Raw genomic sequence first — 12,836 nt, forward strand, 5'->3', positions numbered from 1 at the left:
GGGGAGATTACTCAAGGATTAATAACTGACTTGTCACCCAGTGACAGAATGGGGGTGGCTGCTGTCTCATCAAAGGCGCCACAGATGATCTGTTGCTCTCAAACGAAAAAGCGAACCAGCCAGAGCTGGTGTCTGTGTGGCAGGAGCCCTCGCTCTGCTCAAGGACCAGGCTGCCCCTGGCATGCGCTTGGCCTGGGTTTTGGAAAAGGGGAGGAGGACAGGTGATGGGTGCAGGGAGGTTCCAAGGCGCTCAAGAGCAGAACAAAGGGTGCCCAGCCCTCCAGGGAGGAGCGCAAAACTGAAAGCCCACAGGAAAACTATTTTCCATGTCAGCCAAAGAATGCAGAAGAGCCAGAAAGTCTAAACTGCCTTGCGCCCCCAATGTCCCAAAGAGCAGCCACCAATCCTGGTACAACTTAAAACCAGAGAGCTGATGCAGCTCTGTGGAGAAGGAAACAGCAGCTACTGCTGCAGACCACTCGAGCCAACAAGCCAAGCCACATTCTACAACCACTAGCAAGGCACGTTCAATGCAGGACCAACATAGGGTACCGAGTCAGGTCATGTGTCCACTGAGTTCAGCACCATCTGCAAGGAACGACAAAAGCTCTCCAGGATCTCAGGGAGGAGTCTGGGAATGATGGGGATTGAACCCTGAACCCCTGCACTCAAACATATGTTCTAGCACTGCACTCAGGCCCTTCCCCAACCAGCCGGCATCAAGTCCTGCAGATGCTTGAGAGGGGACCACCATGGCAAGACACGCAACACACAAGTGAAGGCCTTTTCTTTCAACAGGCCCACAATGGACCTTGTCTCTGGCAAGAGACTGGCCCAGTTTGGGTTTATGGGGACAAGAGAGGATTGCAAACCCAGAAGACTATGAAAATCACAGCCCAGGCAGCTGACACATCCTCCAGAAGCTGTGCTTGAAAGAACGCCAACAGCACCCTCAGTGCATCAGACCCAGAGGCCTCCTGACCGACTGCCCTGCTCAAGAGGCAGCCAAGATGAAACTTCAGCCACTGCCAGCCCCTTTCAGAGATGGAAGAGGAAGGACAGGGGAAGGCAAGGAACAAACAAACCCCTGCAGAACCACAAGCTCACTTCTCAGACACCAGAGCCTGGAGGGCAAACATGTTGCACTCCCGACTGTCAGCTGAGCGCCAAAGACAACGCCTTCCACCCACTTTGGGGCCTCCACAGAAACTAGCCAGGATAACTGCAGAGGAGCCGAAAGACAGAGTGGCCTGGCCACCAGTGAAGGGCCACAGCTGAAAGGTAGACCACCTGCCATGCATGAAGAAGGTCCCAGGCTCAATCTCCAAAGGCGGCATCTCTCTGGGTAGGGCTGGAAAGGCTCCCTGCCTGGAACCCTGGAGAGCCCCTGCTGCCAGTACTGGGGCCGGCGGACCAATGGTCGGACTTGGCATAAGGCAGTTTCCTATGTTCCAACGAGAAGCAGCGGCAAGAAAGGCCTCCCTGGGAATTGCCCATGCTTCCTTCCAGGGGAGCCACAGACGGCCTTCTCTCCTTCCAGGGCTTGCAAAGGTGAAGGAAGACACAAAGGTGGCCACTCAGCACTCCCAAAGCACCTTAAGCAACACCAAGCTCTTGGCCCAGCAGCAAGGATGCTCAAGCGCACTGCCTGAGCAGCCCCACATCTTGTGTGTCACTTCAGCCCTCCCCGGGGGTCGGGCAGGGCAGGGTGGGTGCAGAAAGAGAACAAGAACAAAATGACAAAGGGGAAACAACTGCAGAGAAAGGCCCCATTGTGAGGCTGGTTCTGAGTTGCGGAGTCTGCAGCTGATGCCCAAACTGCAATATGGTGGAAGAGGGGGCTCTCAAAGACCATCCGGAAAGGGGGGGGGTAACGGAGGGGGTGTGGGTGGGAGCAAGTGGTTGCTGGGGTGGGGAGGGGGGGAGAAGGGGAAAGGAGCCCAGAAGCTTTGCATTCGAGAGCCCTGGGAAAACTCACCATCACCCGAGGCTCAGCTGACACCTCCTTACAGTATCAGCAGCAATTACCAGGAAATAACAGCGGCCCATCTCCATCGAAAGGGCTTGGCTAGCAGGGAAATTCAGCCAACAACGCAGCTTTCCTTAACATACATGGCATGGAGGTACAATTCATGGCAGGGAACCGGCAAATGAAACACTCTCTCTCTCTCTCTTTCTTTCTCCCCATCCAGACCATCTGCAGGCTCCCCTCGCAACAGATTGCATCTAGAGATACTGTACCTACAGGGGCACAGAGCGCAGTCCAGGCGTGGAGCGGCCAATGGCTGCCCATGTGTCACTTACCCGGCTGTACGTGTGCCTCTTGGTCTGGGCCATGCTGATGTTTTTCCTCCCAGCTTTAATTATCTCTGAAAAGGCTGCTCTCAGCTCATGGCAGGGGGCTCACCAGGGAGGATCCTGCTCCTTCCTATGTTGCAGAGGAGGCTTCCATGCCCACGCCCTCAGCCACCCTCTCCCTCCAGCCACACGGGGAGAAGAGAGCCCTTTTGCTGACAGAGAGGCGTCTTTAAGCCTCCAACACACAAAAATCCAGCCCAGCTGATGGAGACTCACTCTGCAGTGCTGCTCCAGACTCTTGTCACAGATTCTGTCAGCCCACTGGGTCCTAATGCTAGACCGTTTTTGCTCTCAGAAAGGAAGAGCAAGACGCTTGGTGAGGCGAAGGTCGCACAGCACACCAGAAGCACCCACCAGCCCAGATGCAAGTCACAGGCTGAGCTCCACTCTGGTCCTCTCTGTCTGGAATAGTCTGGGGAACAGCCCTACTATGCTCTCAGGTACACCACTTGGAGCTCTGCCTGTCCTGATGACCCATGCGCACCCCCTCCCCATCGTTGGCTCCCAGAAGTGCATTTAGGCCACCTCCCCTGGGCCTTTTTTCCTGCTGCGGTGGAAAGAGAGTAAGAGGAGGGAAAGCAGAGAAGAGAAGCCAGCAGCAGCAGCAGCCCTGCTAGCCAGGGCTCCCCATTAGATCTCAGGCAAGATGGCAACAAAGACCCATCTCAACTGCTCCATTGCCTGACACAGCCACACAGGGCGGAAGGTGAGGGGCAGGCAGCTCAAGAGTTAACCACGACTTGCTCCGAAATCAATCAGTCTCCTTCCCCTAGACCATCTGCCTCATGACATCCAGAGCTACCTGGGAGAGGGAGGCAGCAGGTAGGAACTGGAGATTCTGGCAGGACGAGATTCCATCTGCTGCTAACATCCTAAGGAGCCAGTGTCCTCTGAAACTGGTCATGCAAAGCATCTCAGGGCTCCATTAGGTGAACCTAAACTGCAAACACATTCCACCAGGCCTGACTTCTGCCTTAGTGAGGGTCCTCTTTAAAATGTCCTGTTTAGAAGCAAGGGCTCGGATTCATTATTGCTGATCAGAACATCAGGAGGTGCTTCCAAAAGTAGGCAGCAGTTTCTAAAAAACACTGTTCTATACTTAGGCTGCTGCTCCTCTCCGTCTCCTTTGCTGCCGCCTCCTCTAGTTCCACCTCCAGGCCTTCTGCCATGCTGCTCCTGGTGCGTGGAATAGTTACTCACCGCCAGCTTGGCTCCTGAACCATCCCTGAGCAGTGCTCCTCTGCTACCACCTGACTCTTCCATACCTACTGCTGGCCAATAAATCCATAAACCAAACAATCCATTCCCTGCTCAGCAGTGTCAGCACCACCTGAGAAGCAGCTGAAGAGAGAGGGGTAGGGACAATTGTTGCCCAGTGGCCGAGCCCATGCTTTGGATGCCAGGAGGTCTCTGTTTAGATTCCTGATGTCTCCAGGAACTTGACTTATACAGTGGTGCCCTGCAAGACGAACGCCTCGCAAGACGGAAAACCTGCTAGACGAAAGGGTTTTCCGTTTTGTAGGCGCTTCGCAAAACGAATTTCCCTATGGGCTTGCTTCGCAAGACGAAAATGTCTTGCGAGTTCCTGCGGGGTTTTTTCCCTCCCCCCCCCCTTTTCCTAAGCCCTAAGCCGCTTATCAGCTGATCCGCTGATAAGCCGCTTAACAGCTGATCGCTAAAAGCCGCTAAACCGCTAATAGCGCTAATCTGCTAAGCTGTCAATGGGCTTGCTTCGCAAGATGAAAAAACCGCTATACGAAGAGAATCGCGGAACGGATTCTTTTCGTCTTGCGAGGCACCACTGTACTGTGTCAGGAAATACAGTACTATGCTGACTGGCTCTCGAGGGTTTTGAAGAGGATGCCATTCCCAGCCCTACCTGGAGGTGCTCTGGTGAAGCCTGGGACCTTTCGAAGCTCAGCCACTGAGCTAAAGCCCTTCAGTTGCTGGGAAAGATTCCTGCTCAAAACGCTGGAGAGCTGATGCTGTGAACAAGACGGGCACCTGGCGGGTGAACTCAGCTGACTTTCAGGTTTCCTTTGCCCAGGAGTGCAGCCTATGGATCGATTAAATCTGCATATAATTATTACAAATGAATAGGCAACAGTTTTGTTTTTAAGATTATGCCCCTAAGTGTCAGCACCAACACTACCTTAAGAAGACTCTCCCCTCTCACGTGTCAGAGCGGGAGCAAATGCCTCTCACCGGGTGGTGCCAACTTTGCCTGTTAAAAATGACTATTGTAGTTCTTGCGGCTGCTTTCAAATCTGCTGCCCAATTGATCATGTGGAGACTTATTTATCAATTAACCTGACTGATGACTGGACTGATCGGCACCCCTGTTCAAAACGACAAACTTCAAAGAGTTGGCAGATCCAGAAGAAACCCCAAGGCCTCACATTCACACAATGCCCCCTATAAGGGGTGGGGAAAAGGAGGGAAGAGGCGCAGGGCATCATGAGGACTTTGTGTGGGAAATGGGCACACAGGCAATTCCTCTTAATAGCTCAACAGCACACTAGGCCAGGAAGCGCTTCAATAATCTTTTATGACACAGGGTGACATTTTAGAACATCTTGAGCTGATAAAATCAATGTGGTAGTTTCCCCTACAGTACTTAACATAAGAATGCAGCTGAGGTTACTCTGGGAGGCAACCACAATGTGTACAGAAACTTCCATCCATCATACCTGCCCATAGAGTCTGACAATCGACTCATGTGATTTATTTCCCTCTCCACATGAAATGATTACATAAGCACAACAAAGAAGAACTGTGAGGAGGGCCGGCCCACGCAGGGGCAAGGGGAGGTGATCCCCTCGGGCGGCAGGATCCACGGGGGCAGCAGTTCCTGAGGTCGATCTTTATCCCCACTGCCTTGCTCTTGAAGCGAATCTTCACTCAGCCCTCCTTCCCTCGCCAATGGGGGGAGTATTTGGGGGTTCACCTCAGGGGCCAAAATGTCTTGGGCTGGAGCTGACGGTGAGATCAGTATTGCTATTTTTATTAATAATAATAATAATAATAATAATAATAAATGGCTCCCAATTCATACTTTCTCCGACACCACATTCCCCATCTCTTTACTCTCAACCCAGTCTTTGTCAAAATCTTGCAAACTCCATCCTTTCATCTACAGTGGACGCTCGGGTTGCGAACGTGATCCGTGTGGGATGCACATTCGCAACCCGCAGCGTTCGCAACCCACTTCTGCGCATGCGCAAAGCGCAATTTAGCACTTTTGCACATGCGCGACCGCCAAAACCCGGAAGTAACCCGTTCCAGTACTTCCGGGTTTTGGCGGTCCGTAACCCAAAAAAACGCAACCTGAAGCGGCTGTAACCCAAGGTATGACTATACTGTACAGTATATTTATATAAAGTCTTGTCGTTAACATTCTGAATGCTACAGAAAGAAGAAAACGCCAAAGCATGCAATGCCGTCAGACCTGGTTGCAACCGGAAACCCGCAAAGCACCTAAATGGTCTCCTTTGAATGTCTGCTACCTCCTCCCTCACTCCATCTTAAAATTCTTACCCAGTGGAGACAGGGATGGCTTGAACGTCAGTCTTTCTCTCCACAGCCGCCCTTCCCCACTTATCATCTATTCTAGCTTGATGAAGAGTTCTGGGGAACACAAAAGCTTGCACACTATTTCGTGACATTTTGATAAACTTTATAAAGGTATTGCCCTGTTACATGCTTCTGGGCCAACACAGTACCTTTATGACTCGGCCGTTTAAAAAATCTCTGTTGTTTTGTATTAGCCTAGAAAGCTCTGCCTTATTTGACCATCTAGCCCAATAGGGTCTCTTCAGATTGGCTGCAGCTCTCTGTGAGGCAGGAGGATGCGGGTGGGGCTGTGGGTTAAACCACAGAGCCTAGGACTTGCCGATCAGAAGGTCGGCGGTTCGAATCCCCGCAACAGGGTGAGCTCCCGTTGCTCAGTCCCTGCTCCTGCCAACCTAGCAGTTCGAAAGCACGCCAAAAGTGCAAGTAGATAAGTAGGTACCGCTCCGGCGGGAAGGTAAACGGCATTTCCGTGCGCTGCTCTGGTTCGCCAGAAGCAGCTTAGTCATGCTGGCCACATGACCCGAAAGCTGTACGCCGGCTCCCTCGGCCAATAAAACGAGATGAGCGCTGCAACCCCAGACTCGGCCACGACTGGACCTAATGGTCAGGGGTCCTTTACTCTGTGAGGCAGAGGGGGAAAGCCTTCCCCATTGCCTGCTGCTCTCTGATACTTTCTACTGGAGATGTCAAGGACGGAACCTGGGGCCTTAATAATAATATTAAATTTTATTATTGATACCTTCTGCATGCAAAGCACCAGCTCTGTCACTGAGCTTCAGTCCCTCACCCCCATCCAAACATTCACACCTGCACCAGTAAAACATAAGGTTTGTTTTGCAAGCCCAAAATGATGCATGCCGGGGTAAAAAAATCTTAATTTCACATATACACTCATGGAGCCTGAACTGGCAATGACTGACCAGGAACGAGACCTTGGGGTTGTAGCAGAGAGCTGATTCAGCTTGAATTCAGCTTGCACAGGGTCGTCTTATGGCCCAGGTGGACCTCAAGCAGCCCCTCTGTTCCCTACTCTGTCATATTCACAGAAGGGCAACAAGGGAAGAGGTGGACATTACGTGGCTCGTATGCTGTTCTCAGTACGTTTCCGAGCACAACTCAAACTGCTGGTGCTGACCTTGAAAGCCCTAAACAGCCTCAGTCCAGTATATCTGAAGGAGCATCTCCACCCCCATCGTTCAGCCTAGACACGGAGGTCCAGCTCCGAGGGCCTTCTGGCGGTTCCCTCCCTGCGAGAAGTGAGGTTACCAGGAACCAGGCAGAGGACCTTCTTGGTAGTGGCGCCTGCCCTGTGGAACACCCTTCCATCAGATGTCAAGGAAATAAACAACTATCTGACTTTTAGAAGACATCTGAAGGCAGCCCTGTTTAGGGAAGTTTTTAATGTTTGATGCTGTATTGTTTTTAATATTCAGGTGGAAGCAGCCCAGAGTGGCTGGGGAAACCCAGCCAGATGGGTGGGGTATAAATAATCAATTATTATTATACATCATTATTATTGTTATTATTCTCATCTCTCCTGCTGCAGGTGCCTGGTTCCTCTTCCCCCTTGCTCCCTAGCTGTTACTGAATAAGACTTCCCTTCCCCACAACTCAACTGTTGAGGAAGGAGCTGGCCAGGCATACCTTACTGAGAGTGGCACCCTGCCCAGAATCTTGCAATGGTCTGATGTGGGACTGCCCTTATGTTTGATGGGGAAACTGCAGCTAGCGCATGATGTGGCAGCAGGGCTTGGGGCAGAGGCTGCTGTCTGCCTATTCAGGGTACCATTCCTCAGGGAACTGCACTGGCCGTCAACAGGCTACCAGGCCAAATTTAAGGTCTCAGTGCATGGTGCCCCAAATGCTTGAGACAGGATATCTCAGATTTGCCTTGGCCCCTTTTTAGCTGCCAGTTCACTGCAGTCATCTTATGGGAACCCAGTGGCACCTGCATTGTGGAACATGCTGTCCACTGAAGTTAGGCTCCAGCACAACACACATCTTGCCAGAGGCTTAAAAGAAAAAACAACCCCTGTTTTTTCTAGAAGGATGAATTGACTTGTTGGCATAATCCAGTTTTCCTTTGGAAAAATTCTCTTTTCTCTTTTTATTTGTTGTATTGTTATACACTGTAATATTCAGTAACGTTTAGCCGCCTATAAATATTCAAAATAAATAATAACCACTGCAGTATGAGTTTCCACCAGGTCATCCTCTCCCAAGCAAAAGAAAGCAGCAGCTGAAGACACCCCCGATGCCCCCCTACTACTGAACCCCCAGGGGCAGGGCTCCCTGCTCCTGGTCCAAGCTCCTCACCCAAGGAGAACCATGATCCACTTGGCACTAGGACCCCGCTGAGTCAAGCTGTGCGCATTTGCGCACTGACAAACTGCACCATTTTACCATTTCAGCAGTAGCTGGAGCAGCAGCTCTGCCAAGGGAGAGCACAGAAAAGGGGCTGTTCAAACAGATGCCCCCAACGCCCGTCCAAATGCTTTCTCATTTCTTTTCTTCTTCTTCTTTTGCAGCTTAAACTGGAGCAACCAAAGCTGCAAATCAATATATCTGAAACACTTCACTGAAGGCGTAACCATAGCAACACACCAAGGATCTGAGGATGCTCCTGTCTGGTAACAAGGAGGTTAGTCTATTTCAAGTTCAAGATCATATTCATCTGAATGCGTCACCCACCACCCCATCATTCCACAGCCTTTCACCTGACTATCAGATAGCAGGGCAGCAGGTGAGACACGTGCCGGGGGGGATAGAGGTCAAAAGCTGCTCTAGAAGTGCTTGATCACACTACTTCTATTCTTCAGAGTTCAAAATCTCTTACTTAAACTGCTGCTCTCTTTGGTATTCTCATGAGATATAGTGGTTCTCTTCTTCTTCGGTATTAGGCCCATATACTGGAATTAAACGTCCTTCATTCCATCATGCTTTGCCTTCTAATGTTTGGCCCAAACAGCTTTCACAAACCAAAGGAAATAATATTTCCCCCATCTAATTTAACAAGCCGGCTCCATCGCCCTGTGAGATGCTCAGGAGCAAACGTCACAACAAATGTTCCCAGCAGTCACTGTATATTTCAGAGACACTCAAGAACCTGATCAAGGTTCCTTCTATTCCAAGATCCCGTTTCCTACAGAAGCCGGAAGGTTATCTATTTATTACATTTATATCTCACCATTCCCTCAGGGAGTTCAACGTGGCATACATGGTTCTCCCCCCCCCCATTCAATGCCCATAACAATGCCATGAGGTAGGTTAGCCTGAGAGCCAGTAACGGGTCCAGTGTTGCCCAGGGAGAATCACGGCTGAGTGTGCATTTGAACTCTGGTCTCCCAGGACCTAGTCCAGCGCACTAGCCACTACAGCCCACTGGCTCTCAGATGCCCCAAGGGGAAGCCTGTCGCAGATCATGAAAGCAACCTCCCCATAGTCGTCAGCAGCAGGAGCAGCAGGCAGATGGAGGGGAGGAAGATGTGGTCCTCCAGACATGATTCCCATTAGGGAGCATTTTCTCCAGTTTTGGTCCAGATCTCACTAAAGAATCAGGACCAGCAGCAGAACCCAGCCAGCAGCAGCCCATGTTACTACCAGAAGGAAGCCGCTCCCAGTGGGCTCTCCCAACCAGCAGCTTCAAGCTGTCGGCTGCTCAGTCGCAGTCAGACCACGAAGGTCCTAAGAGTTCACAGAAGTCATCCTAGTCCCCTGAAAGAAGCAGGCAGGTCCCAGCAAAGATGCAGTACTCTTGGCCCACACCGCACAATTCCTGCAGGGGCCAGCAAGGAAATAATAATAATAATAATAAGTATTATTATTATTTATATCCCGCTGTCCCCAGCCAGAACCGGGACAGCGGTTAAAATATAAATTCAGCAATCAACTGAAATACAGTGGACACTTGGGCTGCAAACATGATCCGTGCGGGATGCACGTTCGCAACCCGCAGCAGTGCATCTGCGCATGCGTGGGTTGTGATTCGGCACTTCTGCACATGTGCAACTGCCAAAACCTGGAAGTAACCCATTCCGGTACTTCTGGGTTTTGGCGGTCCATAACCCAAAAGAATGCAACCTGAAGCTGTACAGCTTAAAATTGTACAGCTTAAAATTGGATTAAAATCAAAATAAACTCAGATGGCTACCCACAAATTATAACTATAGGGTTAGGGACCTTAAGTACTCACCAGGCTCAGCTATTTGTATGAGCCGGTGAGAAGTGATAGAGAGGCCACTTATATGCAGGGTCTTATAAAAGGAGTGGGGTCAGGCTGGGCCCCGACCAAAGGCCTTGTGGAACAGCTCTGTCTTGCAGGCCCTGCGGAAAGATGTCAAGTCCCACAGGGCCCTGGTCTCTTGCGACAGAGCGTTCCACCCGACTGGGGCCAAGGCAGGAAAGGCCCTGGCTCCGGTCGAGGCCAGCCTAACCTCTCTGGGGTCTGGGACCTTCAAGATGTTTTTATTTGAAGACCGTAAGGCCTTCCACGGGGCATACCAGACAGGGGGTCCTGTAGGGACGAGGGCCCCATGTTGTATAGGGCTTTAAAGGTTAGAACCAGCACCTTAAACCTGACCCTGTACTCCACCGGGAGCCAGTGCAGTTGGTAAAGCACTGGATGAATGTGATCCCGCGGTGAGGACCCCGTAAGTAGCCTCGCCGCGGCATTCTGCACCCGCTGGAGTTTCTGGGTCAGCTTCATGGTCAGCCCAGCGTAGAGCAAATGACAATAATCAAGGAACAGACAATAGTTTCTGAGCACCTCCTTGTAGTATTCTGCCCCCATGAGCTACAGGATGTATTGGCACACGGCTTCTCTCTGTAGAACAACTGGGTGGAGCTGCTGAAGGAAAACTTTAAAGCGCACAGGCCGGGCTGGCCACTATCACGTGAAGCAAGTCCTACAGTTGCTGAGTTGTCGCTGCACCGCAGATGCTAGCAGCCTCCCAGCGAAAGCTCCGTCCCCTGCGTCTTTGTCATACTAGCTGATCTGCTGCCAAAGAAAAGCCTTTGGCCCAAAAAGCCTGTTCACTGACATCACACCCATTCATCAAGAAAAAAGTGATCCTTGGTGGGATCTGCCTCTTCCCAACACCCCGTAATTCTTTAGACTCCCCAGTTTTGAATAAGAGTTCTTTGAGCAGGGTGCTTGAAGACTATCAGGTGCTGACAAAAAATGTGAGGGAAGAGTTTGCTTGCCTGCTCAGTTAAAAATTGAGGGCGGAAACTAGCACTTAGGGAGGTGGGGGTGCAAGATTAGAGCAAATGAGCTGAGACGTTATAGACACAAATGGTAGTCTTAAAAAAAATCAGATTTTTTCCCTCCAGGGATGTGCCCTGTGTTTCATTATTCTAATTTTGTTCAGCCTGCGTAGATTTTGTCATCACACTGAAGCATGGGAAGAAACACCCAAGTCCAGCCCGCAATGCAAACATCTCCTGTCAGAGCCCAGACTGCTTGAAGGTCAACAGGCCCCCCGGGAAGGAGGAAATGGTGAGTGAAGCGAACCCTGCAGCACAAGATTTCCTCCCCACATAGCAAAATCCAGGGGGGCATGAAAGGAAGAGGCTGCAGTGAAAGGTCTGCAGGAACCTCAGGAAAGAGAGGCAGCAGGAAAGGGGTTCTGAATGCAGGCTAGATCCATTGGCTCCAGTGAGCCAGAATGACACCAAGAAGAAAGTCGCCCTCAAGAGCCCTCTGGGAATTGGTCCAATCCTCTTCTAAGGCCAGCCAGATGGGTGGGGTATCAATGACAAATTGTTATTATTATTACCCCCTGCAAGGGCCGGATTTAGGTTGGATGAGGCCCTCAGCTCCTGAAGGTAATGGGGCCCTTTCTATGTCCAGCTGTCCTTTGTCCAAAACAAATTGTCACTGTATTTTGTGTTGAATATATGTCATATGGTAATTTATGGACCTAAGGGGTATCTAAAGCCATTTGTACATCACAAAATATGTATTTTATCAAAGTAATTGTTGCACTGAAATATAATTACGAAGAATTATATTAATAGTGAAATACATTTTATTTTCCTTTAATTTTTTTGGGTGGCCTCCCAAGAGAGTAGGGCCCTAAGCTATAGCTTGTTTAGCTTATACGTAAATCCGGCACTACGGCCCCTGCCTCTTGTGGGAGGGAGTTCCGTAGCTCCACGCCGCACTGCGTGAAAGAGGACTTTCATCTCCTTCTCCCGAATCACTTTGTCAGATGCCCTCGAGTTCGAGAGAAGGAAAGCTTTCCCCGCTGGTCCACCTTCTTCCTGCTCTGCATCCCTTCATAAATTTCTATTGCCCACCCCCTGGCCTTGCCTGTATTTTCCTTAAACCAAAAAGCCCCTCTTCATGGGGGAAGGCTGCCCCTGCCAAGATGCCTTGATAGCCCTGTTGAGTTGGGGGGGGGGCAATTGATTTTTAAAAATAATATACGTATTAGGTTTTCCATTTTATAATGTTAAATACATCTTTATGGAACTCTTTCCTCATTTGCTCACGTGAGCTGTCAACTTCCCTCCATCCCGCCTCATGGTTTTTTATAATTCCAATTTTACCTCATAGCATTCGTACCTTTTCCAATTTACGTTGCCCTCCTTCATTTTATCATGTATTTTAAATCAGTGTGGGCCAAACTTAGCCCTCCAGCTGTTTTGGGACCCCTCCAGCCATAAGCGTTCAACAGATAAAAAGCAAATAAAGTACCTGAAGACAGCTTTTGAGCCACATAAAAACAGCTGAAGTTTTTGACTTTTTAAAATATTGTTAGCATCTGGAGAAAATACCGTATTTTCTGCTCTATAAGACTCACTTTTTCCCTCCTAAAAAGTAAGGGGAAATGTATGTGCGTCTTATGGAGCGAATGCAGGCTGCGCAGCTATCCCAGAAGCCTGAACAGCTTTCACTGCGC

General features: G+C 50.3%; 1 protein-coding gene across 9 annotated transcripts in view; it reads right to left on the bottom strand.

Annotated features, from left to right (window-relative positions):
• Nucleotides 1–12,836, bottom strand: part of DCTN1 (dynactin subunit 1) — a 66,901-nt gene that overhangs the window by 51,539 nt on the left and 2,526 nt on the right. For 8 of the 9 annotated variants that reach the window (XM_081876667.1, XM_081876665.1, XM_081876664.1 and 5 more), the window contains exon 1: nucleotides 2,305–2,579. The exons of the other annotated variant lie outside the window; for it this stretch is intronic. In XM_081876667.1, the coding sequence (XP_081732793.1) occupies nucleotides 2,305–2,337 (33 nt within the window). In that variant the 5' untranslated portion in view covers nucleotides 2,338–2,579. Of the gene's footprint in view, nucleotides 1–2,304; nucleotides 2,580–12,836 lie in introns of those variants that run through there. 9 annotated transcript variants of the gene reach the window in all.

Source organism: Podarcis erhardii (assembly GCF_964252035.2).
Source record: "Podarcis erhardii genome assembly, chromosome: 9".
NCBI classification, from domain to species: Eukaryota; Metazoa; Chordata; class Lepidosauria; order Squamata; family Lacertidae; genus Podarcis; species Podarcis erhardii.